Source organism: Pseudorca crassidens, chromosome 2 (assembly GCF_039906515.1).
Source record: "Pseudorca crassidens isolate mPseCra1 chromosome 2, mPseCra1.hap1, whole genome shotgun sequence".
Taxonomy (NCBI): domain Eukaryota; kingdom Metazoa; phylum Chordata; class Mammalia; order Artiodactyla; family Delphinidae; genus Pseudorca; species Pseudorca crassidens.
Window position 1 is genome coordinate 184,800,660 of NC_090297.1, and position 25,541 is coordinate 184,826,200.

At 60.3% G+C, this 25,541-nt stretch overlaps 2 protein-coding genes across 3 annotated transcripts; both read left to right on the forward strand.

Annotated features, from left to right (window-relative positions):
• The first annotated feature begins 1,107 nt into the window (after positions 1-1,107).
• On the forward strand, positions 1,108-17,067 carry RNPEP (arginyl aminopeptidase). Its single transcript, XM_067729903.1, has 11 exons — positions 1,108-1,652; positions 5,419-5,559; positions 5,872-6,020; positions 9,924-10,040; positions 10,558-10,793; positions 12,620-12,733; positions 13,424-13,536; positions 13,623-13,731; positions 14,515-14,739; positions 15,445-15,587; positions 16,530-17,067. The coding sequence occupies exons 1-11, from the start codon at positions 1,218-1,220 to the stop codon at positions 16,686-16,688; spliced, it is 1,941 nt and encodes a 646-aa protein (XP_067586004.1). The 5' UTR covers positions 1,108-1,217; the 3' UTR covers positions 16,689-17,067.
• Positions 17,068-17,495: 428 nt separating this feature from the next.
• ELF3 (E74 like ETS transcription factor 3) lies at positions 17,496-24,109 on the forward strand. 2 transcript variants are annotated; one of them, XM_067729904.1, is made up of 9 exons: positions 17,496-19,674; positions 20,031-20,201; positions 20,483-20,704; positions 20,851-20,946; positions 21,054-21,173; positions 21,297-21,386; positions 21,543-21,659; positions 22,561-22,756; positions 23,345-24,109. In XM_067729904.1, the coding sequence occupies exons 2-9, from the start codon at positions 20,039-20,041 to the stop codon at positions 23,457-23,459; spliced, it is 1,119 nt and encodes a 372-aa protein (XP_067586005.1). In that variant the 5' UTR covers positions 17,496-19,674; positions 20,031-20,038; the 3' UTR covers positions 23,460-24,109. The 2 variants fall into 2 exon arrangements, with proteins under 2 accessions (XP_067586005.1, XP_067586006.1); XM_067729905.1 differs by lacking the exon at positions 17,496-19,674 and having other exon boundaries at positions 19,686-20,201.
• Positions 24,110-25,541: the final 1,432 nt, after the last annotated feature.

Genomic DNA, 25,541 nt, shown 5'->3' on the forward strand with positions numbered 1-25,541 from the left:
CCAAGTACTGTGCTCAGTGCCACGGAAAAGTGGTTTTCCAAAGTTGTTGGATTTCACTAGCCAGTAAGTTAAAAAAAAGAAAACATTGACCTTATATGGAATTTTAAAATATCTACTATAAGCATTTCATGAAATAAAATGTATTTTAACAGTGTAAAACTAGGAAGAACATATTAGGATACTATTTCCTTTTATGAAAAACTCCCTACATTCTCTTAAAATTTCATTTCCTAGCTGATCCACAAAAATCTCGCCGTCGAGTGGCTCCTAGTCACAGAAGGGCCACTGCGACCGCTGGCACAGGAGAGAGACAGCAGGAAGGGTGTGCCTGGCTCAAAGAGCTGTCCCACTCAGGAGGGGGGGCAAGCGGCACAGCAGACGCCCAGCCTTAAAGGTGCAGTGCCTCTCCCCATCCCTTGGCAGAAGGACAAAGGACTCGCGCGCCCGGAGTCCCGGGAGGACCCCCATCGGCGTGGTATCCCGTGCTGTTTCCGATTGAGCTCTCACAGCTAGCTCGAGAGATGCTATAATTCCTTCTGTTTTACAGGTACACAAGGAGACTCGGAAAGAGTCCCCTTTCTTGGGGGAGGTTTGACACGGCCCAGGATGACACGGCCCTAATAATTGGGCGAGCGTCGAGCTTGCGAACCTCCAACCCGGACCCTTGCAATCGTGCTCAGTGCGGCCTGCCTGGAGGAGTAGGACACGGGAAACCTCAGTAGAGAAGGGACTGGGGAACATCCCAGTGGGATGAATTCGGGCCAAGGTGGATCAAATTGTACCCCCCCACCCCCACCCGCACGCCTGTCGGAAGTCCTGAGACGCCGGTGCAGAGCTGGGAGTGGGGGAAAGTCAAGAAGAGAGGCGTGGCCCGGCCGCGTTCCGGGGCGGGGTCTGCACGGTGGGGCGGGGCCGGCGGCATGGTCCGGGTGCGGCTGTACCGGGGCCTTGGCAATCGGCGGGGCGTGGTCTGAGCTTTGTGGCTTGGTCATGCCGGTTCCGGGCGTGGTCTGAGGAGCGGGGCCTGCACCAGTGCACGGGGGCCATGGCGAACGGCGGGGCGTAGTCTGAGCTTTGGGGCGTGGCCATGCTGAGTGCCGGGGCGAGCCCAGCGCTGCCTGTTGGGGCCCACTCGGGTGCGCTGCAGAAGCTCCGGGGACCACGACAAGCGGCGGGGCGGGGCCTGCGGCGGCCCGGTCCAGCGGCGGCGCGGGGCCATGGCGGGCAGCGGGCGTGGGGCCGGCGGGCGGGTGCTGCACTCAGCGCAGGCCGAGGACGTGGCGTCGGCCTCCAACTTCCGCGCCTTCGAGCTGCTGCACCTGCACTTGGACCTGCGGGCCGAGTTCGGGCCTCCGGGGCCGGGCCCGGGCTGCCGCGGGCTGAGCGGCTCGGCGGTGCTGGACTTGCGCTGCCTGGAGCCCGGCGGCGCCGCGGAGCTGCGGCTGGACTCGCACCCGTGCGTGGAGGTGACGGCGGCGGCTCTGCGGCGGGAGCGGCCGGACGCGGGGCAGCCGGAGCCGGAGCCGGTGCCGGTGTGCACGCGGCCCTTCTCGCATTACGGCCAGGCCCTGTGCGTGCGCTTCCCGCAGCCCTGCATCGCCGGCGAGCGCCTGCGGGTGCAGCTCACCTACCGCGTCGGCGAAGGACCCGGGGTGAGTGCCCCAGCCCCGCGCCGGCCCCTCCTCCCGCCCCTCCTCGTGCAGATGCGCCCCCCTCATCCCCTCCCACCTCCCCTCCCATCCCTCCGCCCCATCCTCATCCAGATGCTCCCCCCACCCTTGCCTCCCACGGAGGTCACCTCCTCCAGGCTGGGCAGCAGACGGTTCACGAACAGAACTTAGGGTTGTCGCTGCGCTCGGCCTAGGCTGGGCCCTGGTGATGAGCTGCTCCGCTGTCCTCCAGGGCGGCCTGACAGTGCTGGCTGGTTACCCGCTGCTGACTCAGTCCTTTGTTCCAGGTGCCCTCCTAATGCCTCGGGCTGGAACAGCTCGAAACTGGGCAGTTAGTAGTGTTTCCTCCTGCGAAGTCCTGGATTTGATGAACAAAAAAATCTGAGTAAAAGTGAGAACCAGAATTAGGGTGTACCAGGCTTTGTAATAACTTGGCTTTCTCACTGTTGGCTGACTCAAATCTTAACTGGGGGGCGGGGGGCGGCAGATGTTGGCGATCAGAAAGGGGAAGGTCATGTGTCCACATCTGTGAATGTCCGGGCGCGGCTGCCAGTCCTTTCTTGGATGGGGTGTGCTACAGGTCTCAGCTGCTGCCTGCCTACCATGGAAGCTTGCTTATTTGGTTGCACTTCCCCTTTTGCTGTTGCAGCTCGCTCCAAGGGCAGTTGTTTCCATCTTTCACCATTCGGGAAGTAAATGAACCTTATGATAGAACTTGTTTAAAAAATTAAAGTCCAAAGCAATGTAGACTGACCTCTAAGGCAGAGGAGAAACCCGGGGACTTCTAGGGATAACATGCCATCTGGAAATGTGTTTGGTTGCTCTAGTATATTTTGGTTCCTGGTTTGGGGCAGAAATTAAATAGGATGAGTGGAAAAATTAGGCCCTCCTGGGTGTGCCTAACAAAAGTGGCACCCCAAATTAAATATCGGAACTAAATAGCTTTCATTTAAGACGTGGTGGCAGAGATACACGCTTGATGAAGAACTGCCCTTTGCCCTGTGAAGGCTGCACTGGTGGCACTGTGCCTGTTCCTTCCTCTTATTGCCACTGTCCCAGGGAGGGCTCTCACCTTGGACACCGTGGGTCGCAGCATCTCCCTGACTTGGACTCTGTAGTGTGTGTCCTGCCAGCCTCCTTCATTTTCTTCTCTTCATGTCAATAAAACAAAGCCGAGAACCAAAGAAAACTCAAGCAAAGATGGCGAGAAGGAATTGTGGTTGAGGGGATGATAGTCAGTGTTTATTGAGCTAAGCCTGACAATAGCTACATGAGTTGTCTTTATGTAAAGTCCTAGTACGGTGCCTGGTACCTCTCACTGCCAACTCATTACAGTTGTTTTCATTAATAGGATTTATTTTTTAAAAAGCTGTGTAGAGGACTTCCCTGGTGGTCCAGTGGCTAAGACTCCGTGCTGCCAATGCAGGCGGCCCGGGTTCGATCCCTGGTCAGGGAACTAGATCCCACCTGCATGCCGCAACTAAAGATCCCGCATGCCACAACGAAGATCCTGCGTGCCGCAACTAAGACCTGGCACAGCCTAAATAGATAGATAGGTGTCTAGATTACCAGGAAAACTGAGCAGATAGTACAGAGTCTCCACAAGCCGCTTCCACACACACACTGTTTACCCTTTACTGGTGTTTTACAAGTGGGATACATTTGTTCCAGTTAATGAGGCAGTATTGATACTTTATTATAAACTGGGATCCACAGTTTTTCCAGATTTCCTTAGTTTTTTTAAAAAATAATAACGGATATTTATTGAGCGACGTTCATGTACAAGGTATTATTAGTGTTTTTTAAATTTTTATTTTATATTGGAGTATAGTTGATTTACAATGTTGTGTAAGTTTCAGGTGTACAGCAACCTTAGTTTTTTGGTTTTTTTTAATTTATTTCATTTTATTTTTTTGGCCGCACGGCATGCCATGTGGGAGCATAGGTCCCCAACCAGGGATGGAACCCTTGCCCCCTGCAGTGGACGCACGGAGTTATAACAACTGGACCGCCAGGGAAGTCCACAACCTTAGTTTTTAATGTGTCTTTTTCTGCTCCAGGGTCCCATCCAGAAATCCACTGTGTGTTCCGCTGTCACGTCTCCTTTGGCTCCTCTTGGCTGTGACAGTTTCTCAGACGTTCCTGTTGTGGTGACCGTGATAGCTTGGAGGAGTGTGATACCCTCTATTGGAATTTGTCTGTTGTTTTTCTCATGATTAGACTGGGGTTATGGGGGTTTGTTTGTTTTTCATAGACTATTTTTTAGAACAGTTCCGGTTTCGCAGCAAAACTGAGCAGAAGTTCACAGAGATAAGGTGTCATTTTTGTAACGTCGCATTGAGGGCAACAGTATTGACAGGATTTATGGCTGCTGTGCAAATATACCTCCGGTACATTTATTTGCTGTGCAAATGTACCTCCGGTCTCCGGGATGAGGCAGAGCTTGTTGGGTTTCTGCACCAGGACGTTCCTCTCTCTCCCCTGCTTCCGTCTGTACTGGACTCTGGAACGAGACTCATCACACACACACACACACACACACACACACACACACGCACGCACACATTCTCAAGCAAAGAAAACCCCAGCATCCCATTGTGTCTCCCTTGTGCCTCTTAAAAATTGGTCTCAGGACTTCCCTGGTGGTCCGGTAGTTACGAATCTGCCTTCCAGTGCAGGGGACGTGGGTTCCATCCCTGGTCGGGGAACTGAGATCCCACATGCCGCGGGGCAACTAAGCCCATGCACCACAACTAGAGGGAAGCCCGCGTGCCGCAACTAAGACCCCACGCAGCCAAATTAATTCATAATTAATTTTAGAAAGAACAAGAGACACCTCAGGGAATGTTCTCGTCCTTGAGTGTCGTTCCCAGGGGGGAGAAAATTGGTCTCAAGTGCCTCTGTGCTCAAAGCCCTTCATCACAGCTGCCGGGTGGGTGCCCACCTCTGCCGGAAGCTGCACTCCCCCGCGCCGTCCTCATGCTGCTGCCCACCTCCTGGAGGGACTCTCCTCCCTTCCTTCCTGCCGTCTAAATCCTGCCCACTTTTGAAGGTCCAGCCAGGGGGTTTTGCTTCCCCTATGAAACCCTCCTGGAGTCACCTGACCCTGCTCTAACCTCTCCATGGTGTGCGGTGCTGACACACAGCCTCCTCACCCCCCGCGGTGGCATCTGTGTTACAGGTGAACTTCTCTTCGCTGTGGGCAGGATTTGGGTTTGTAAAAATCGTTCCAATGTGCTCTTGATTAAGGGCTGACAGAAGACAAGAATCATAGCCAATGCCTATAATGTAAAACACGTTTATTCTGAAAGGGCAGATTGGAGGGATGGAGAACATGCATTAATCAGACCCCTTGCTGTTAGCTTCTGCTCTTCTGTGTCTTTTATCACAAGTGCAAGAACAGCTTCTTCAGTATTTGTTTTTTGGTGAGAAGTTACTACAGCGGGGGGGACAGAGGAGGGAGGCAGGACCAGGGGGTCAGAGGCCACCCCAGGAATGCTTGAGACGGCCCATGGGACACACTGAGGGGTGGCCCTTTGGTGCTGTCCACCCTGGGAAGTGGACGTCAGACCTCGGCCTGGACTCCAGGGGGATTAAATACACAGGGGGAGAGAGCGTCGCAGTCTGAGCTGGACTGGCGGGCGGAGGATCCCGAGGGTCGCCTGAAGCCTCCCCTCCGGCCAGCTCCGCCCGGCCGCGCTGTGCTTGTGTAGGATGTCCGTTCCCAAAGGGTCTTGCCTCCTCTTAGGTTTGCTGGTTGGCTCCGGAGCAGACAGCAGGAAAGAGGAAGCCGTTCGTCTACACGCAGGGCCAGGCTGTCCTGAACCGGTCCTTCTTCCCCTGCTTCGACACTCCCGCGGTGAAGTGCACGTACTCCGCTCTTATTGAGGTGAAGCAGGCTGAGAGCAAATATACCTGCCCTTGGGACTGAAAAGTTCACTTCTATCAGGTCATGTTTCAGGTGGTAGATTATTACCTCCATTGGGGGGTACCTCTGAAAAACTCCTCCACCTGCAGAAATTTGATCTGTGCTAAATCCCATCAGTTTGGCACAAGTTCAGTTTGTTGAAGCCTCTGTGCTTCCCAAGGTGGACCCCAGGCCGCTGCCGTCACCACACGGGTTGCTGGCCATGCCGCCCTTCTAGCTGATCAAGGGCAGACTCTGTCCAGGCGAAATCTCCTGAGCCTTCTCTCTTGTCAGGTCCCAGATGGCTTCACAGCTGTGATGAGTGCCAACACCTGGGAGAAGAGAGGGCCAAATAAGTTCTTCTTCCGGATGTGTCAGCCCATCCCGTCCTATCTGATAGCTTTGGCCATCGGAGATCTGGTTTCGGCTGAAGTCGGACCCAGGTAGGAGACCGAGACCCCGCAGGCAAGAGTGAACCGACCTCTGAGCACGGAGGCCTCTGACCAGCGAGCGGACCTCCTGGGGTGGCCCTTGGGGTCACGTCGGAGCCTCCCGAGCCCGGGACCTTTCTGCGGGACAGGGCGCGGCCTGAATGGCCAGAGGATGTGTCCTTTCCTCCCCCTCCCTCCTGCCTTCCTCCCGTGTCTGCGCTGAGACCGTCGGTCCTGCAGTGGCTGCGGTCCTGGGCCACTTTCAGAGGGAGGTGGGAGCTCCAGCAGCAGTTTTAGATGATCTTTATTAGCATCTTTAAGGTCTAAATTATCTTCTTGCTACTATAGTTGCTTTTTTATCTTTGTAGCAAATCTCCCTATTTTCTCTGGCGCTTGAGTCCTGGAAATGTACGGCCTTGATCTCTCTGTCTCCCTCTGGAGAGGCCCGGGGAAGCCGCCTGTCTGTCTGCTCCAGACACAGAGGCCTGGACCTGTGTTGGCAGAGGGGCCTCCGTGAAGTGAGATGGGTTTGGTGGAGACAAATAAGGATTTTGTACGGTTTCCTGAAAAAGAAATTTGACCAGGAGCACAGGTTTTTCCTGGCTGTCATCTTACCCACCAGCGTAGCATAGTCCTGAAAAGTGAGAGGGTCGGTTTGGATGTGAAGCCGTGGCTCTTCCTGGCCCCGTTGCGGTCCTTCTCTCTGCCGGGCCCTCAGCCCCTGGAGGTGCTGGATTGGCTACACGCCTCGGGCTTCACAACTGGGCTCAGCAGTGGCGCCAGGGCCGTGAGATCAGAGGGAGAGATGGGTGGGGCCCCGTTGGCATCTGCTTCCAGCCACGCGCTAGGAGAGCACCAGCCCTGAGAGACGAGCGGTCCCTTCCTGGTGGACAGGGCAGTAGGTGACCTGCGAGCATGGAAAACAGACAAAGGGAGGAACGTCTTTTAGGGTGTTTACTCTTGCTGAGGTTCTGTTAGTAGGAGTAGGAGCTACTAAGGGGAAATGAGAGAACAGTCTATTCTAAATACACTGGATCACGGAGGTTTTCTCAACCCTCTGTACTGAAGTGACGACACAGTACGTTAATCCAGGTGACAGAACCCGTTTTACTGGTGCTGATGACTTACTCCAGTCCCCCGTCAGGTGGACAGTCCTTGCCTCCTGGGTCACGTCGGAGGGTCTTGAGGGAGTCTGACGCGTAGGAGGATCTTCCATCTAGTCCCTGTTACCTCAGGGGGAAGACCCTGGGCAGGAGAGACTGGCGGACATCCCCAGGGGCCCCTTTATGTACGGTCCCTTCTAACCCTTACAGGCAACACTGAGGGACGTATTGCTGTCTCCAGTTTGCAGTTGAGAAACTGTGGCTTTGGTAAAGAGCCTTGTGCAGTCACGTGGTTGGTAGAACTGGAATTCAGAGGCAAGTGTTTCTGTTGCAGATCCCGTGCTTTTTGCCCCTAGAATCCTGGTGATGAGATTCCAGCTTGACTGAGAGCATCCTGGTTTCTTTGACAGAAATCTGTGTGCTGGCGGAAATGTCGTGGGCATCCGCGGCCTAGCCCGTTGTCGCTGAGGACAGGGCTGAAGGCCTTTGTTAGTTGTGGTGCCCTGGCTGGGGATGGAGCAGCTCAGAGTAGTGCCTGGGGACTTGGACTCTGTGCTGGGGTCTTATTCTCAGCCCGGTGCCCTTTTTCTCCATGTGGGTTTCTCCTGGGTTGAGGGTGGCCTGAGGGCTTCTCTACCTCCTCTGCCTTCTCCCCACACCACCCCCGCCTCCGACCCCCATTCCCACTCACGGCCGCACCCTGCATCCCAGGCCTGGACTTGGGTATCGCTGTGAACCGGGCGGGATCAGAAACCTCCAGCTGCATGTAGGCCTTCATTCTCTGCCCCACCTGCTGACCTTCGCCCTCTGGGGGCCTCACTCCTACCACATCCCATCCCGCTGTGCCTGCACCTCGCCCTGAAGGGCGGTGCTTGCTCCCGGGCGGGCGGCAGCCTCTCCCGGGACTTCTCTCCCGCCTGGGTGGTGACTGGTCATCTCTCGCCCACACCCCAGGCCCTCCGGCGTGTCCTGCTGCCGCCCATCTGCCCCGGGCTCCTGCCATCCCCTTTCCCCACTCAGCACCTTTCTCCACTCAGCGTCTCTCTTTTGAGAGATGGAGAAAATAATGAAGCTGTGCGTGGTACCCGTTCACATTTCTGGTTTCTTGGTGAGAAGCTGGAACGAGAGAAAAGGTGATGCAGGCGTTTGAGAGGTTTCCGTGCGCTCAACCGTCTTTCACGCACCTTTGCATCTCGCGCCCCTTAAACCGTCTCTCCAGTTTTCCTTTCAGACGCCGGCCCCTCCCTCCAAGCACAGGGTCTCGGCTCTGCTTTGTGGAGATGTTTGGTCTGTCGGGTACGATTGTGTCCTGCACGTCCAAGGTCCCTCCGTCTGCTCTCATTCCCACATTCGTCCGTCTGGACCGCGACGACAGGTCCTTTCTTTGTTAAAGCCAGTCTTCACCTGACCCGTTGACTCACCCCCACCCCCGTCCTCTGGGCTTTGCTTCATTGTCTAGTCCCGTCTTCAGACCTGCGGCCCCCACCCACAACTGGCCAACTGGCTCTTTCCTCTCCACCCCTGGAGTCCAGTCCCCTAAACTCGCTGAAGCTCCTGAGGTGAGAGGCCGTTGCTCAGCGTGGAAGGTGCAGGGACTCGAGGATGTGCCCTTGGCCTCCGCTTCCCGATCCCGGGCCCTCCTGGCCGGTCCTCGCTGGGCTCCTCGGGGGTCTGGCTGCCCTGGGCGCAGGTGCCCCAGGTTCGGTCCTCGCCCCCGGCTGTGCCTGGGAAAGCTCACGCCCCCTCGTATTGAGCATGTTTCCTGTGTCCACAGCTCCCTAGACACAGTCTGATGGTGTCGCCCCCTGCGCTCTGCAGGGGCAGCTGTGTCACGTGGCATCTGAAGCCCTTTGTGCCCCGAGCTTGGGGCCTCTCCCACCCCCAACCTACCCCCATCAGACCTTGGACTCTGGTCACCCCAGACCCCGGTGGTTCCTCGCCTGCACGTGCGGCTTCCTTCCCGCTACGAGGCTCCTGCTTTTGCTGCTGGGACCCCCGACACGGGTCGCCCCGCTCCCCCTCCTGCTAGAACAGTCCCCGAAGTTCTGCCGAAAGGAAGCTCTCTTCGTCCTGGCCTCGCACCCACCCACTTGGCCGTCTGTCCCCCGACTGAGGATGTCCGTGTAGGGAACGCTCTGTGGAGCATCGAGGGGCCTTGACACAGCCTTCGGCTGCAGGGCCCCTGAACCTGGGGTCAGCTCGTCCTTGAACCCCGAGAATGGTCTCGGTCCCTCCCATCCCCTTTCAGCCTTGGCTTCCTTCGCACTGGATCTTCTTGATTTTTTTTCCCCCCTTACCTCTGTTTCCTCATCTTTTTACTGTGAAAATTTCATAATTGGAAATTCCTGCAGGACATTGAAGGAATGATGCTTTGAGCACCTGTCTGCCCATCCGTGTTGCTGTACTAGGTTTGCTTTCGTGTGGATCTGTGGGGGTTTTTACTAGACCATTTGAAAGCAAGTAGGTCCGCCTGCCTGTCCGAAGAGTGAAGACAGTTACCACTTTTCTGTTAATGTGAATTGGTTTATCTCTCAAGTGTCTTTAAATTCTAAAGATTCGGTTGTGAGAATCCTTTCTAATCTCTCCGGAGGTACACCAGCATTTCCTACCTGAGCCACCGTATGAACGGTCTTCACACCCATCTCGTCTCCTTACCGCGCACCTTGCAGATGGGGACTGAGGCTGGGCGGGGGGAGAGCCTGTCGCCTGCAGGAGCCCCCCGCCCCCCCCTCAGTTGGTGCACGTGCTTTCAGGACGGGTCCCGCCGTGGCCTCTGAGCACAGTGCTGCCTTCTCTGCACCCTTGTCTCCAGGAGCTGGGTGTGGGCCGAGCCCTGCCTCATCGCAGCTGCTAAGGAGGAGTATGACGGGGTCATAGAAGAGTTCTTGGCAACGGGAGAGAAGCTTTTCGGACCCTACGTTTGGGGAAGGTGCGGTATCACGTGGACTCTCATGTCTCTGTTGTTACAGTGAGCCGGCCCTCCCCCCTCCCCGGCCCTGATCCGGGGGGCGTAGGGGAGGGGGGAGGAGATAAGCCAGGCCTCATCCGCTGTGGTCAAGGAGGGGCCTGGGAGGGCAGGCATTGCGGGGACAGAGGCGTGCCCGTGCCAGCAGTTGCCGGGGTGGAGATGGGGATGCGCTGTCGGGGACGTGGCTGACTTGTCTTTCCTGTTGCCGGAAGCAGCTCCGTACCCGTTTTCTCTTTGTCATCTTCAGACTTGAGGTCCCCTAGATAAGAGGCTCCATTAGGTCTGTGTGACCCATGTGGGCCTCTGGGGAGCTGGGTGTGATGGAGTCAAGCGCGTGCCCACTGTGAGGGGCCTGGGAGGGAGGCCCAGTTGGCCGGGGGCGGGGGCAGGGCTGAGGACCGGCTCGCTGTGCCGTGCCGCCACCCCCGTCAGTAGCCCGGATGCAGCTGGGCCCCTCACGGCAGCCTGCCTCTGGCAGGTACGACGTGCTCTTCATGCCCCCGTCCTTCCCATTTGGAGGGATGGAGAACCCCTGCCTGACCTTCGTCACCCCCTGCCTGCTGGCGGGGGACCGCTCCTTGGCCGACGTCATCATCCATGAGATCGCCCACAGCTGGTTTGGGAACCTGGTCACCAACGCCAACTGGGGGGAGTTCTGGCTGAACGAAGGCTTCACCATGTACGCCCAGAGGAGGATTTCCACCGTCCTGTTTGGTGAGCCGCCCCTGAGGACCTGCCTCCGGTCCTGGGCCTGCAAGGCTCCTTCTGGGGAGTGAAGGGAGGAGGCGGTAGTGCAGTGAGCCCGTGACAGCCAGGGAGGGCAACTCGAGACAAAGTTACACGGAAGTAACTGTGCCCACCTCACTGCATGTCACACATCAGCAGGGGCTGGGGGCAGAGGGAGTCTCGAAAATGACACGGCGGGATGAGCTAGCGGTGGACGCGCCTCCCGCTGGGGCTGAAGCTTCCCTGTGCTTTGCCTGGGGGAGAGCGGCCCGGGCTGGTCGCCCAGGTACCAGGTCGCTTAATGAGCGAGTCGTCAGATCACTGTCCCCATCACCTTGGATTGAACACCTGTTTTGTACCAGCTCTGTCACGTACCACCTTCCCAGCGGCTGCGTGGAGATACTGTTATTCCCATTTTACGTGTGAGTCCACTGCGACTCAGAGAGGATAGGAAATGTCCCTCAGCCACTTAGCAGGTGAGGGCAGACCCTCAAATGGAGCCCAGCTGTGCTTTTCAAATACATTCTCGGGAACTCCCTGGCGGTCCAGTGGTTAGGACTCCGCGCTTTCACTGCCGAGGCCATGGGTTCGATCCCTGGTCAGGGAACTAAGATCCCATAAGCCACGTAGCACAGCCAAAAAATAAAATATAATACATTATCAACACAATCTCGATGTTGAAAAGCCATGGTGTATCAGGTGCTTTTGTTACGTTTATTATTTCTCTGATCAAAATCTATTTTGGCACCAGTGGAAAAGCACACACAAAAATACTCATTTGTAATCTCACTGTTCAGAGGTAATCGATGGTTATCCTTTCAAACATTTTTCTACGTGTGTGTGTGCGTATCATCAGACTGTACATGGTTTTAGAACTGCCTTTTTTTTTAATATAATAAAGTTAAACATTTTCCCGAGTCATTAAATTTTTTCTACAGCTCCAGAGTATGGAGGCTTCATAATTTATTCAGTCAACCTCCAGTTGTTAGGTTGTTTTCAATTTTCAAACGAAATAATATTCTGACAGACATCTTTACATAGGTTCACGTGCGTCTCAGATGATTTCAGTAAAGACAAATTTCTAGAAACATCATTTCAGGACCTGAACATTTTCAAGGCTTTTTGTTTTGTTTGGCATACATTGTCTCCTGCTTCCCAAGTTTACACTTTCATCCAGAGTACGTAAAGCAGTAGTGTACCGGCCGCTCGGACTCCCGCACGCAGCTGTTCGTGTGTACCGTGCGTGCGCCTGAGGGCGCTGAGGCTGGCGGGGGTGGGGGTGGGGTCACTGGCCCAGATCAGAGCATCTCGCGAGTGGCGGCGGTGGCTGGTACACACCCGGGCCCTCCCCAACCCTGTTCCCTCAGTTGTTGTTCTTTCTTTCCCACGGCATGTGGGATCTTCGTTCCCCGACCCGGGATTGAACCCGGGCCCTCCGCAGTGAAAGCGCGCAGTCCTAACCACTGCACCGCCAGGGGATTCCCTCCCTCAGTCGTCTTTAGAGCCAGAAGGAGACTCAGATGCTAGAAAAATCTTGGGTGACAGTTTCTCTTGTCTGACAGAACAGTCAGATGAAGAGATTCTATTTTCGTGGGAGATCGAATTACCGTCTCCACAGATAACAACATGCTGAAGGGAAAGGTCACTCACTGTCAGAGGGGTGGTGTGGGCGGGGCAGGCTGAGGAGTCAGCCGTCCACAGCCCCCGCCGCCCGCCGTGCCTGGGGAGTGCCACCCCCGGGCTTGGGGCCTCCGTCCTCTTTTCGGGGCCTCGTGGGCACCGCGGGGGGTGCCAGCCGCTTTCCTGTCGCGCAGGACCCGCCTACACCTGCTTGGAAGCCGCCACCGGGCGGGCTCTGCTTCGGCAGCACATGGACGTCACGGGCGAGGAGCACCCGCTGAACAAGCTGCGCGTGAAGATCGAGCCAGGTGGGGGCTGCTCTGGCCGCCGCCCAGCCCCCGTCGGGCTGGGCACACCTGGATCCCCCCTCGGGAGGGAGGAGCCCCCAGGCCGCTCCTGAGCGACTCCGAGATGCTCTGTGCGTCTGGGTCCCTGTCACTTACTCGTCCCTTTGCCGCCCCTGGTCCATGGTGAGCTCAGCCCCGCGGCGTTTCTAGAGCGAGGTCGCCCTCCCCTCACCGAGGGCGTGACCCAGCACCAGAAAGCTCGTGACTGCTCTGAGGTCATGGGTTTTTTTTCCTAAGATTTTTCTTCAGTTCCACGTGTGACTAACTTAAACCTTTCTGTGCAGTTGAAGCGCGTGTTCCCCGATGCCTCTGACTCTGACCATGAACTTCCTGTAGTCGGGCAGTCAGTTCTGTTTACTCCAGAACGTGCACAGAACCCACCCCGCCCCGGTCTGGGCAGGCGCAGCGCCTGTGGGTGACCCGTGGGGCTGGGAAGGCGTTGGGTGGAAGGGCCCCCCGAGCACAGCGCCCCGGGCAGGGGGCAGCCGCGATCCCCCGAGCCTGCTTTCTTTGTCCTCCCATGGGGTCCATCTTCAAGTCCCTCGAGAGAGGCCAGGATGGACCCGGAACGTTCGTGGCCTTGCTGTTCCTGGGAAGCTGAATTCCGGTCTCTTCCGTGGCTACTCTTTGAATCCAGAGCTTTCTCTGCAGGTGTCGACCCAGACGATACTTACAACGAGACCCCCTACGAGAAAGGCTTCTGCTTTGTCTCCTACCTGGCCCACCTGGTGGGTGACCAGGACCAGTTTGACGATTTCCTCAAGGTACATCAGCTCTGAGGTGAGGGGAGACGAGCGGGGGCCCCGCTGCCGGGGGCTCTGGGTGACCGACCGTGCCTCCCTCCTCACAGGCCTACGTGGATGAGTTTAAGTTCCAAAGTGTCCTAGCTGATGACTTTCTGGAATTCTTCTTGGATTATTTCCCTGAGCTGAAGAGAAGGAGGGTGGATTCCATCCCGGGTGAGCAGAGGAGCCGGCCCACCGCTTCCAGGTGGTCGTGGAGGGTGGGGTCTGGTCCACGCCTTGGGGGGGGGGGGGGGCTGAGGTGCGCCCCCTGGGGGCGGCGTTTTGGGGCAGGCCCAGGGGCCCAGGCTCTGTCCCACAGGAGAAGCTCGCTCACCCCCTGGCCCCCTTTCCCCACTCTGCTCTTCTGCCCCTCTCTGTCCTCTGGTCTCCCCGTTCCTGGACACACGTAGTCAGACCCTTAGCTCTGCCCAGGCCTGCCCCTGCCCCGAGGGGCTCCCAGGGCAGGAATGGGGCAGTGGCCCTGCCTGGGGAGCGCGTGAGAGGCCTGCTTCCTAAGAGAGGGCGAGCACGGCCCGTCGCGGGCCAGGCAGCTCGTTAGATGTGTCCCCACTTCCTGCTCCATGCTGGGCGCCGTCCTGCCAGCTAGTGAGGGGTGGGGCCGGGCAGGACCCCGGGCAGCTGGCTCCGGAGCCCAGGGGCATCAGCACGGCCGTTCTGGTCGTGGGGGCTGGGCCGCGTCTGTGCACATGGCTCTACGGCTGATTTGCAGCACAGAACACGCTCACGTGGAAAGGGGCGGCCAGGTCCATGAGACGGCGTCTAGGCATCACGCTGGCTGGGGCCCTGTGGAGCGGATGACCGTGCGGGGCAGTGGTGCCGTCGTCGGGGGAGAGCTTAGGATGGACGGAGGCTCGAGGTCTCGGGCGCTGCCTGGGCAGGCGGACCGTGATGCTGCTGGGGAATTCTGACGGAATCTTCTCTACTTCTGCCAAACAGGATTTGAATTTGATCGCTGGCTGAACACCCCGGGCTGGCCCCCCTACCTCCCTGACCTCTCCCCCGGGGACTCCCTCATGAGGCCAGCTGAGGAGCTGGCTCAGCTGTGGGCGGCCGAGGAGCTGGACGTGGGGGCCATTGAGGCCGTGTCCACCTCTGCCTGGAAGACCTACCAGCTGGTTTATTTCCTGGATAAGATCCTCCAGAAATCCCCTCTCCCTCCCGGTGAGAAAAAGTGGGTTGTTTCTTCAAGGTTGGAGGGAGACAGACTTGTGACGCTCGTCCCAGGTGGCTGCGGGGCATGGGAAGGCGGGTGGACGGAAGCCCGGGGCAAGGAGCGCGTCGGCGGAGGGATGCAGGTGCCCGCGCGAGTGCCGGGGGGCGGGAAATCGTAAAGCCTGGTGCTCGTGGAGTCCTCACCTCGTGCAGGTCATTCTTCCAAGCTCCCCTGGCTCTGACGCCATCTGATCCTCGTCGCTGCTCTGTGACCCCAGGGACTGGGGAGCGAACCCGGGGCACAAACAGATCCCACAGCCAGTAGACGTGGGGCTGGGGTCCGGGCCTGCTGGGCCGCAGCTCTTCGGCACACATGCTTTGTTGCTTCTCAGCCAGAAGTAGTATTCACCAAGGGGTGTTAACTCAGAAAGACAGAGCAAGCTGACGTGTAGCAGGTTGGCGGTGGGATATCTGAGGCAGGTGCGCAGGCTTTAGTGGGGTGACCACAGGCAGTCTGTATTAAGGGAAGGTTGGAGGAAGAGCCGTGGGAATTACAGCAAAGTCGAGACGAGGCCTGATCCCCTCGGGCCTGAAGAAGCAGGAAGAGGGTGGTCGGCAGCCTCCCTGAAGTTCCTCCGGGTGCCCTCGGACACATGGCCGCCTTAGCTCATGGTGTGCTGGCGAAGTCACTAATGACCCGTTTCTTTTCTCCAGGGAACGTGAAAAAACTTGGAGAGACGTACCCGAAGATCTCGAGTGCCCAGAACGCGGAGCTACGGCTGCGATGGGGCCAGATTGTCCTCAAGAACGACCACCAGGAGGACTTCTGGAAAGTGAGGGACTTCCTGCACAGCCAGGTGGGTGACCGCCACCTGCCTGTGCCCCTTCCGCACATGGCAGGCAGGGCCTCTCGGACTGCCCTCTCGGGAGCAGGGCTGAAGGGCCTGGCGGGGTCCTGTGAGCAGGCTGTGGTGCCGCCCTGGGGGAGAAGCCCCAGCCCGGGAGCTCCTGCAGGTCAGCCGGGGAGGCCTGTGGGGAGAGAGCCAGACGGCACTGACCCGAGGCAGGGACGGTCATGCGACAGCGGGGCTGGTCTCCGGGAGAGGCCGGAGACCAGGAGAGGTGAGTGAAGGTGAGATTGTAGGCTCCTCCTCTGGGGGAAGCCGGTGGCCTGAGAGGGTCCAGAGGCCTGCTGGACCCAGGTCACCGGGAGCGCTGCTCTGCCGGGGAGGGGTCCACGGCCCTCAGGATGAACCATTCCACGAGATTCCAGAGCCGGGCTGTGGACAAGCCACGCACAGACTCCCTCACCTGTTGGCAGGTACCTGCTGGCAGGTTCTCGAGCCCCTGAAGGCTTCCCAGCCTCTGGGTGTCAGGTGTGGCCGTCTCGCGCTGACGTGAAGGTGCGGGTTTCCTTCTACTCGGCTGCAGGCGGCCCTTCTGGGACCCTGGTTTAGGCTTAGGCTCTGCAGCCTTTGCCGTGAGCTGTTGCCTCGGTGCCTGACCACTTAGAGCTCTGAAAGTTTGGAGTCTCCCGCGTGCCAACCCCCTACTCGGTTTTGTTGAGTGTAGACGTCTCCAGGAGGGTGAATACCGACACCTAGCCACGTGGAGCTTTGGCTGCCAAGAAGATTCTGGAACACAAGCCCTCGCGTCTAGGAAGCCTCTCATTCCAGCAGTGATACCCGTGTCCCTTTTGGCCCCTGATCACGAGGCTGTCAGATGGGCCCAGGGCAGGGGCTGGGGGCTGCAGACCACCGTGCAGGCTGACGGGCCTCGAGCACGCACATCTCTTGCAGGGGAAGCAGAAGTACACCCTCCCACTCTACCACGCCATGATGGGGGGCAGTGAGGCCGCCCAGACCCTCGCCAAGGAGACCTTCGCGGCCACGGCCTCCCACCTCCACAGCAACGTGGTCCACTACATCCAGCAGATCGTGGCGCCCCTGGGCAGCTAGAGGCTCCCACTGTGGCCTCTGTGTCTGCAGACTGCCAATTCCAGTTCTCATCAGCTTCCCAAGTTCACGTCCCCGTGGGGTAACCTGTTCTCTGGCCTTGGTGTTTGGGACTCTGGGCTTCTGCTCTGACTGGATGGCTCTGGACCCGTTGTGCAACCGGGAACCTCCATACTCTCTGGGCTGGGTGGGCGGCAGGCTTCGCCCTCCCCGCCTGGGTCTTGGGAAAAGCAGGAAGGATTTTCTTTACTCTCTTTCTTTTCTTTTCTTTCTTTCTTTCTTTTTTTTTTTTTTTGGCTGATTCTTGAAGTACTGTGTAAAGGGCTGATTTCTGGTGATTCCTTTTTCAGGTTTAATCATTATTTTAATAAATAAAGTGAAAGTATCTTGGTGACTGTGAAATCCCTTCTCCCAGGTCCCGCTCTCTGTTCTGAGCAGGTTAGGGGGAGACCCAGAGCAGGACGCTGGCTCCCTGTTCTTAAGGAGCCTGGGCTGGAGGAGTGGGGTTCCCACAGGAGCATGTGCAAAACAGAGGGCACAGAGGCCGCCTCTTCGAGCCGCATCCCTCCGTGCAGCGTCCCGCCCGCCCCTTCCTCTTTACCGTTGCTGCTAATAAGCGCGCACTGGAGTGCTCTTTCTGCAGCCTCTCGCCATCCGTGGGCCTCGTGGGGCCTTGCCCTCCCCGGTCCTGGGTGATGGCCTCCGTGTGGTCTGTAGTAGAGTCTGTTCAGAACCTGGCACTAAGCTCTGATTTCCACGTGGGGATCTAGGCAGTTAGCGACTTGGGGTGGGGTGTGGGGCGAGGGGAGGTCGCACAGAAGTATTTCAGGATCTTTGTTTTCCTAGATCCAGGGTCTCCCTGGTGGCTGGCTGCCGGGCGGGCGGGCGGGCGGCGCAGACCTCCCAGCACCGTGGGAGCGAGGACGCGGGTGCTGGCTCCTGGCTGCTCCCGGCGCTGTTACAGGCGGGGACAACCGGGGGCCGGCCAGACGCCTCCCGCGCCCTGCTCGGTGCCCAGCCGCTCAGCTCTGCGCCCAGCGGTGTCCTTCCTGGTTCCGTGCAGACCTTGGGGCGCCGAGGGGCCCCGCGGGACCCCTTCCGCAGCCGGAGCCTGAGTCAGCTTCACAGCCAGGCGTCCTGAGCTGTGTCCCCCGCTGTCCCGCCAGGTGGGCCTGCGACAGCGCCTCTCCTGCCCCCTCCACAGCCCTCTCCCAGCCAGGTGCTCTCGGAGGGCTGGCGGGGAGCACGTGAGCCGTCTGGAGCTGGAGCTGGTTCTCCCACATTCCAGGGCGAGGGACAGGGTAGAGGGCGTGCCTCGGGCTGTGGGGGAGGCCCCTGAAGGGCTGGGGAGCTGCTGCCCCAGAGCTCGGCTCCCCGCCGTGGCCCGTGGGAGGGACCCTGGACCTTAACGCCCTCCGCTCTGCGGGGCACCCAGCAGTGTCAGACCCCGGACGAGAGGCAGATTCCTGAGACAAACCTCTTAGTCCTACAGAGGGTTAAAGGAAGGGAGGCTGGGGCGTGGCCTTTCCCTTGAGGCCGGGCCTCCCAGGACCTTGGCATTAACCAAGGAGGAGGGGAAAGAGATGCTCAGATGCTGCATCTTTGATGCATAAAGATCTGAGGGATCAGTAAGTCCAAAGGGCCTTGTCTTCATGGATGGGAAACGGAAGAGGCCCCAGGACCCGTCTGTGCCCCCTCGCCAGCCTGTGCCGTCCCTACGCAGGCCTCTGTGGTCTGCGGGACACGGCCCTTGTGGTTAGGGCTGAGATCGTGGAGGAGACCCGGGTAGGAGGGGTTGCCTTGCCCACAGGGAGGGTGAGGGCCTCTGGAAGGAGCGCCAGTTGGGGGATTTAAACCCCCCAGCCCCACTTAACTAGCTCCGCGTGGCCTGGGCACGTCTTCAACCCTCGAGCTGCCACCTGCTCGTCTAAAATGGGGATCACCACACATCCTGAGGATTCTCACAAGGGTTAGACGGAGCCCTGCTAACGTGGCCTGGCCCCTGATGAGCGCTGAGCCAGCCCAGGTAGCCGGGCCTCTGACGCTAGAGGGCAGCAGGTAGGTGCCGCTGAGCCGTGTGCGTGGCGATTAGATGGAGGCCAGATAGAGGGGTAAACACGTCCACGTGGGTCCGGCCCCTCCCTCGGCAGCCCCACGCAGTGGGCTCTGCCAGGGGCCGGGTAAGTTCTTTGGAGCAGAGCCAGGCCCTCCAGAGGGGGCTGCAGCGACTCTGGTGCTTGGATGGCATCCGGCAGGCAAAGGATGCCAAGACGTTGCCAACTAAGTGGGTGCCAGTGGCGGCCCTGTGGCTGCTGGGGACGCTGGGGCCCTGGGCAAGGCTGGCAGGCCGTGAACGTTGCCTGGTGTCTGGAGAGCCTTCCAGCCCGAATCCCGGGCGTCACGGGAAAGATCCCCAAACCTCCATATCTTCCCTCCCTGCTAGGCCCCCTTGTCCTCAGACCCGCAGACGTTTGGGGGCCAGGAGCCTTCCTGACCCAGTTCTGACCCAGATTCCCCGCCCCTCCCCGCTTCAGTCCTTGCCTTGGCCCCCCCCAGAGGAATTTCCTGAGCCAAAGGGTGGCCGAAAGTGCAGATGCCCACCCAGCGTCCACCTGCCACCCGCCCAGGCCACTGCCCTGTGCCCAACCCCAGAGGGTGCGGGATGACAGACCCTGACAATCATTAAACCAGCCGGGCCTGATTTCCCAGCACCGCCGGCCTGGATCCCGGCCAAGTGGCACAAAATATGCAAATCACCTGGGGCCAGGAGCCCAGTCTAAAGGCCAGGAAATCCCCTCGACCAATGAGCCACCAGCTCAGGTTACCGCGGGTGCCTATAAAGGCCCGGGCGCGGGCGGAGCTCGCAGCTTCTACTTAGCGCAGCGGTGGGAGCGCGGCCTGCGTGTCAGCGCTACCTGGCGGGGCTTTCTCCCTGGATTTCCTCCGCCTGCTGCCCCTAAACCCGCCTGCCACACCCTCGGCCGCCAAGGTAGGACCTCTGCCTGTCACATTCCCCCGCCTGGCCCCGGGGGGATTGGGGAGGGGCCGGTGGAGCTTGGTTCTGAGCCTGCCCAAGCAGGAGTTGCAGGGCTGGGCGGTGTCCCGAGGGCCCGAGAGCCTGTCCCTGCAAAGGACAGAGTGGCCACGACTGCAGGTCCCACTCGTGGGCCCAGGAGGGCAGAGGAGGGAGCCCAGCGGGAGGCCTTGTGCCCCCCCACCAGCTCACCCTCCGTCCCCCGGGCTCTGAGACCCTGGAGCCCGTCTTGAGGAGAGGGTGTCCTACGAGATGTTGACCTTCACGCCCTTGGGCCCCTGGCTCTCACCGGCCTTGCCCTCCCTTCCCAGGTAGCCTCATGGCTGCAACCTGTGAGATTAGCAACGTTTTTAGCACCTACTTCAGTACGATGTACAGCTCGGATGACCCCAATCTGGCCTCTGTTCCCCCTGCCGCCGCCTTCGGGGCCGATGACCTGGTGCTGGCGCTCAGCAGCCCGCAGGTGCCCCTGGAGGGCACAGGTGGGTCTCAGGAGGGGCTGGGCGTTTGAGGAGGGGGAGACGTCCGCCTAAGAGCCTGGGACAAGTGGGGGATCGGGCAGGGGGAGGGCTGGGGTGAGCTGTAAGAAGCTGGGGTGTTAGGATTTGGGGGCTGCGTCTGGCGGGGGTGCTGGCCGGGGTGCTGTGAGCACCGCCGCCCGCCCTGCTCCTGGCTGGGTGCTCTGAGAGTCCAGGCGGGACCCCCGGAATCCCCAGCTGGCCCCAGAAGGGGGCTGACCCGTCGCTGTGCCGGCCCCTTGCAGAGAAGGCCAGCTGGTTGGGAGAGCAGCCCCAGCTCTGGTCCAAGGCCCAGGTCCTGGACTGGATCAGCTACCAAGTGGAGAAGCACAAGTATGACGCCAGCACCATTGACCTCTCGCGCTGTGACATGGACGGGGCTGCGCTCTGCCGCTGCGCCCCTGAGGAGCTGCGCCTGGTCTTCGGGCCCCTGGGGGACCAGCTCTACTCCCAGCTGTGGGACCTCAGTGAGTCCTGGAGGGGAGCCCGCCTCCTGCCCCGCCCCCTCCTCAGTTAGGGAGGCTGGTCTGGGGACTGGCCCGAGGGCACCACCAGGGAGAGAGCCCCAGGGAGGGGAGGGGAGACCCCTGGGCTCTGACCCCCTTCTCATCAGCTTCCAGCTTCCCCGACGAGCTCAGCTGGATCATGGAGCTTCTGGAGAAGGACAGCATGGCGCTTCTGGAACCCCTGGGGGACCAGGGGCCCTTGGGTGAGAGCCCCTTCTCTCAACCCCCCCCAGCCTGTCCTGTCCCCTCTCTGCCCCACACCCCCAGCTGGGAGAGTCAGGGCCCCCTCTGAACTCTCACCTCCCCCCAGACCAGGGAAGCCCCTTTGCCCCGGAGATGCTTGAGGACTGCAGACAGGCCAGCCCCTTCTACCCGGGCAGCTTCGGCACCGGGGCCCCCTCCCCGGGCAGCTCTGACGTCTCCACCGCAGGTGAGCCCTCGGGCGTCTGCCCACAGCCTCCCCTCCCCAGATGCCCTGAGCACTGGCGCCCCGCACTAGACCCCGGGCTTTCTGGGAGGACCGGAAGGGGCTCACTCTGGCCCGCCCCTCCAGGGACTGGCGCGTCTCAGAGCCCCCAGGCCTCAGACTCCGGTGGAAGCGACGTGGACCTGGACGCCCTGGACAGCAAGCTCTTCTCTGGGGGTGAGCGGAGGGAACCTCCTGGTCCCCGTGGGTGTTCCTCTGGCAGTGCTCAGGGGCTGGCCCCCTGCCCCCACCCCCTCAGGGTTTTCCTGGAGGGGGGTTGTCCCCCAGCAGCCCCCATCCCTCCCTCTCCTGACCTTCCACCTCTCCCCACAGACGGCTTTCCCGACTACAAGAAGGGGGATCTTAAGCATGGGAAGCGGAAACGGGGCCGGCCCCGAAAGCTGAGTAAAGACTCCCGGGAGTGTCTTGAGGGCAAGAAGAGCAAGCAGGGTGAGAGGGGGCCCTGCACGGCTGGGGGGCCCTGCACGGCGGGGGGGGGGGGGCCTGCACGGCGGGGGGGCCCTGCACGGCTGGGGGCCCTGCACGGCGGGGGGGGCCCTGCACGGCTGGGGGCCGTGGTGGGGCCGGGGGGCCTCTCTCCTGAGCTGGGCCCTCTGCATGTTGCTGTGCACGGGGCCAGGGTGCGCGTGGTCCCTGCCCGGTGGCAGGGCCTGGCTGGTCCTTCATGGTGCATGTGGCGGTGGAGCCACGGGGGCTGCAGGAAGGGTGGCGCTGGGGTCCAGGCTTCCTGCCCACCCCTCGTCCTGCCTGAGGGACACACTTGCTGGCGGGTGCTGGGCAGGCGCAGGCAGGGACAGTGGCTCGGCCGCTGGACGGCCCGTCCACCGAGGGCCACGCAGGGGTGGCCCTTCCACCCACCAAGTCCCTGCCCCCTGGCCTTGGCCCTTGCGTGGGCCCCCGCAGCTCCTTCTCATCTGTACGTGCAGCCCCTCCCACACGCACTGGGCCTGTTTGCGTCTTGGGGTCATTCTTCCCGGGAAGCCGTCCCCTTGTCCCCCAGGCCGGGGCCAGCTCTGTGGTCCTGCCCCTGCTAAGCTCTCACCACCTTTTGCTGTATCTGCTTTTTTACCGTGACCCCTCGAAACTGTGAGCCCCTCAATGCGGTCCCATGTCTCAGCCGCTCTTGTATCCCAGCCAGACATTTGATGAGTACCTGAGCGAGTTAAACCTCTGTGCCGTGCGAGACGTGGTCTTCCTGGAGCTTCCCCAGCTGTCCCGTGGGGGAGGCCAGGAGGGAGGCAGCCGCCAGTAGGCTGTGCGCCGGGATGGGCAGCAGTCGTGGGGGTCAGGGGTCGCCTGGGCCGCTGACTGATGGAGCCTGGCCTTGCAGCCCCCAGAGGCACCCACCTGTGGGAGTTCATCCGCGACATCCTCATCCACCCGGAGCTCAACGAGGGCCTCATGAAGTGGGAGAACCGGCAAGAGGGCGTCTTCAAGTTCCTGCGCTCGGAGGCCGTGGCCCAGCTCTGGGGCCAGAAGAAGAAGAACAGCAGCATGACCTACGAGAAGCTGAGCCGGGCCATGAGGTGAGCGGGCGGCGCGGCGCCGGCGCCGTCGGAACCTCCCCCTTCCGGCGGCTGTGAGTCCCGTGCAGCGCGGCGCCGGCACCATCAGAACCTCCCCCTTCCGGCGGCTGTGAGTCCCGGGCAGCGAGGAACCACGGGGTCTGGCCACCTCGTGGACTCTGTGGGAGCCTGGCTGGCCCGCAGCACACGCTGAATTCGGTCTGACCGCATTTCTTTGCGTCGCCTGCAAGGCTCGTCCTAAGAAAGGCTCTTGGTGGTAAAAAGGGCAGTAGCCGAGGCCCACACCATTGAAGCCATTAAGTTGCCTGTCTCTGGACCTTGGTTTCCTCGCAGACCATCGCTAAGGTTTCCTCAACCCTAAAATCACGTGGCTTCGTGATGGGCCCAGGACAGAGGCGAAAGCCACACAGAAGCCAGGGCATGGCCCGGTGCGCGGGACAGAGCAGGGCGAAGGAGCAGAGGCTGCTCCGTGCAGGAAGTGGCTCGGGCCCAGGTCGGCCGGGCTGCAGCCCAGCGGGGCAGGTCACCTGAGGATTCCTGGCAGGCGGGCCCCTGCCTGGGCACCTCTGACCACCCTTCTCCCCTCAGGTACTACTACAAACGGGAGATCCTGGAGCGGGTGGACGGCCGGCGGCTTGTCTACAAGTTCGGCAAAAACTCCAGCGGCTGGAAGGAGGAGGAGGTGGCCGGGCATAGGAACTGAGGGTCGGACCGGCCCTGCGACCAAAGCTCGGACCTGAGGCTGCAGCCCCCGGAGGGGACCACCAGGACGCCTGGGCATGCGCCCTGCGCCGTGGAGAGAAGCTGAGGCTCTGGCTCCTGTCGGCCATCGTCCTGGCATCTGGGGCAGGTGGCCTCTGCTCTCTGTTCTCCTCTTGGAATTACAAGCCTGGTGTTTGAGGCCACTTGTGTGCTGGCTGTAGCTGCGCTCGCGGCTCCTTCTGCCTGGGCTGCGTCAGACCAAATCAGACCCCAGTGGCGGACACCTCCCTCCTACAGAGGCCGGAGCGGGCTGAGAAGGCTGGGGGCCCTGGGCCCTGAGAAGGGCCCCCTCTTTCTGGACTGGCTTCCCACTCCCCACTCAGTGCTTGGACTCCGCGGGCGGGGGTCAGAGCACTCCGTAATTTATGTGCTATAAATACAGATATGTACATAGAGATCTATTTTTTCTAAGACATTCCCCTCCCGCCCCTCCCTCACCAGGTGCTGGTGGCCACACTGACTGTTCTAGGCCCTCTGTGGACCAGTGAGGAGCAGGGCAGTGCCAGGACCCTTGGGACGGGGCTCCTGGCTCCCTCCTCCTGTGAATGGGGGCAGAGACCTCCAATAAAGTGCCTTCTGGGCTTTTTCTAACCTTTGTCTTAGCTACCTGTATACTAAAGTCTAGAGCTCTGGCCCGGATGTGGGCAATGGGGCTGGGAAAGGGGACCAGGGCAGGGATCTGCCGGCTGCAGGTGAAGGTGGAGGCTGAGGTTGGGGGAGAGTGAGGGGATGGGTGATCCTTCCCTGGAGCTTGGGCTGTCCTGCCGCCACGAGGCACCAGCGGGGCGACCTGGGCCGAGCCAGGCCTCTGCAGCCCGCTGCCCCGCTGTCAGGCCGCCGTGCCCTGGCATCCACTAAGGAGTCCGGAATTGCGTGTCTGGCCTTGTGGAGTAGATGTGCATTCCAGCCAAGCTGGCTGCAAGCTGAGTATCTGTGAGATGAATCCAAGCTTTCGTTGTCGGACGTGGAATCGGAGTTACGATCTTGCGGAGGGAAAAGCAAACAAAGCGAGATGAGTGCTTGAGGACTCGGGGGAGGAGGAACGCCTGGCCTGGTCTGTGTGGCACCGCGGGCACCGCTGCCGCCGCGCGGCCCCCTCCCCACGACGGAGACTGACAGCCCGGGTCACAGGCGCAGAGGGAGGCTCGGCTCCCTGGGGACTCAGCCGTGCTCCCTGCCGTCTCCCCAGAGGCTTCTCCAGGGTTGGGGCTCCTCTGACGGTGTCCTCGGCAGACTCCAGAAGGTGCTGCTCTGTCTGCACAGAATGACACATCTGGGTTCAGGTGGGGCTGTGGGTGGGGGGTCCTCGTGCAGAACATCTCCCAGAGCGGAGTTCCTTCAGTCTGAGGCCTCGAGTTCCGGGGAGCACTTTAAAAAGCCATTTTGTGTGTTTGCAAGGCTGTTTAGCTGTCTTAGAAATATCAGATTATTCACCAAAGGGATGCGGGTAAGAAAGGGATCTGAGAAAAACAGGTGTGTGCTGGTGTGTGCGTGTGCACGTGTGTGCGTGGGGCTCACTCAGGAGGACAGGGCCTGGGGGCTAGGAGCAGTCCTCACTTCCCCGCGGCTGCTTTATCGGGGGTCCTGGCCTAATAGTCGCCTCATTTCTTGAAAATGACCAAGTGCGGGCGCTGTGCTCACCTCTCCGCCCGTGTTATCTGGGGTCCTCGCGCTCCCAGAGGGTCACCCACGTTGCCTGAGTCCCTTCTGAGAGTGGGCAGGAGCCCCGGGACCACAGCACACCTCCGGGACCCCAAGCCCGCCCAGGACCCTCCGCCTCCATCAGCTTCTTCAGCCCCGAAGGAGGCACCGGCGGTGAGACGCGGCCCGGAGGGTCTGCTGGGGAGAGCTGCCCGCGGTCCAGCCCTTCATCCCGTGCCAAAGGGCCCGAGGCAGCAGTGCCCGCACGGCGCGCCGACCTTTGTCCTGCCGTTTTCAGTTTATGAGGTGCTTTCCTCATCCTTTATCTCATTCCTTCCGCACCACAGCCCTCGGAGGGGACTGGGCGTCCCCGTGTCCCGGC

What these genes read in the sequence shown, in the direction of transcription:
- RNPEP (XM_067729903.1), top strand. Translation starts at nt 1,218, where the DNA reads ATGGCGGGCAGCGGGCGTGGGGCCGGCGGGCGGGTGCTGCACTCAGCG. An exon ending in GGACCCTACGTTTGGGGAAG is followed by an intron (nt 10,041 to 10,557) that starts GTGCGGTATCAC and finishes TGCCTCTGGCAG; the next exon opens with GTACGACGTGCTCTTCATGC. An exon ending in GGGACTTCCTGCACAGCCAG is followed by an intron (nt 15,588 to 16,529) that starts GTGGGTGACCGC and finishes CATCTCTTGCAG; the next exon opens with GGGAAGCAGAAGTACACCCT.
- ELF3 (XM_067729904.1), top strand. Translation starts at nt 20,039, where the DNA reads ATGGCTGCAACCTGTGAGATTAGCAACGTTTTTAGCACCTACTTCAGT. An exon ending in CTCCCAGCTGTGGGACCTCA is followed by an intron (nt 20,705 to 20,850) that starts GTGAGTCCTGGA and finishes CCTTCTCATCAG; the next exon opens with CTTCCAGCTTCCCCGACGAG. An exon ending in AAGCTGAGCCGGGCCATGAG is followed by an intron (nt 22,757 to 23,344) that starts GTGAGCGGGCGG and finishes TTCTCCCCTCAG; the next exon opens with GTACTACTACAAACGGGAGA.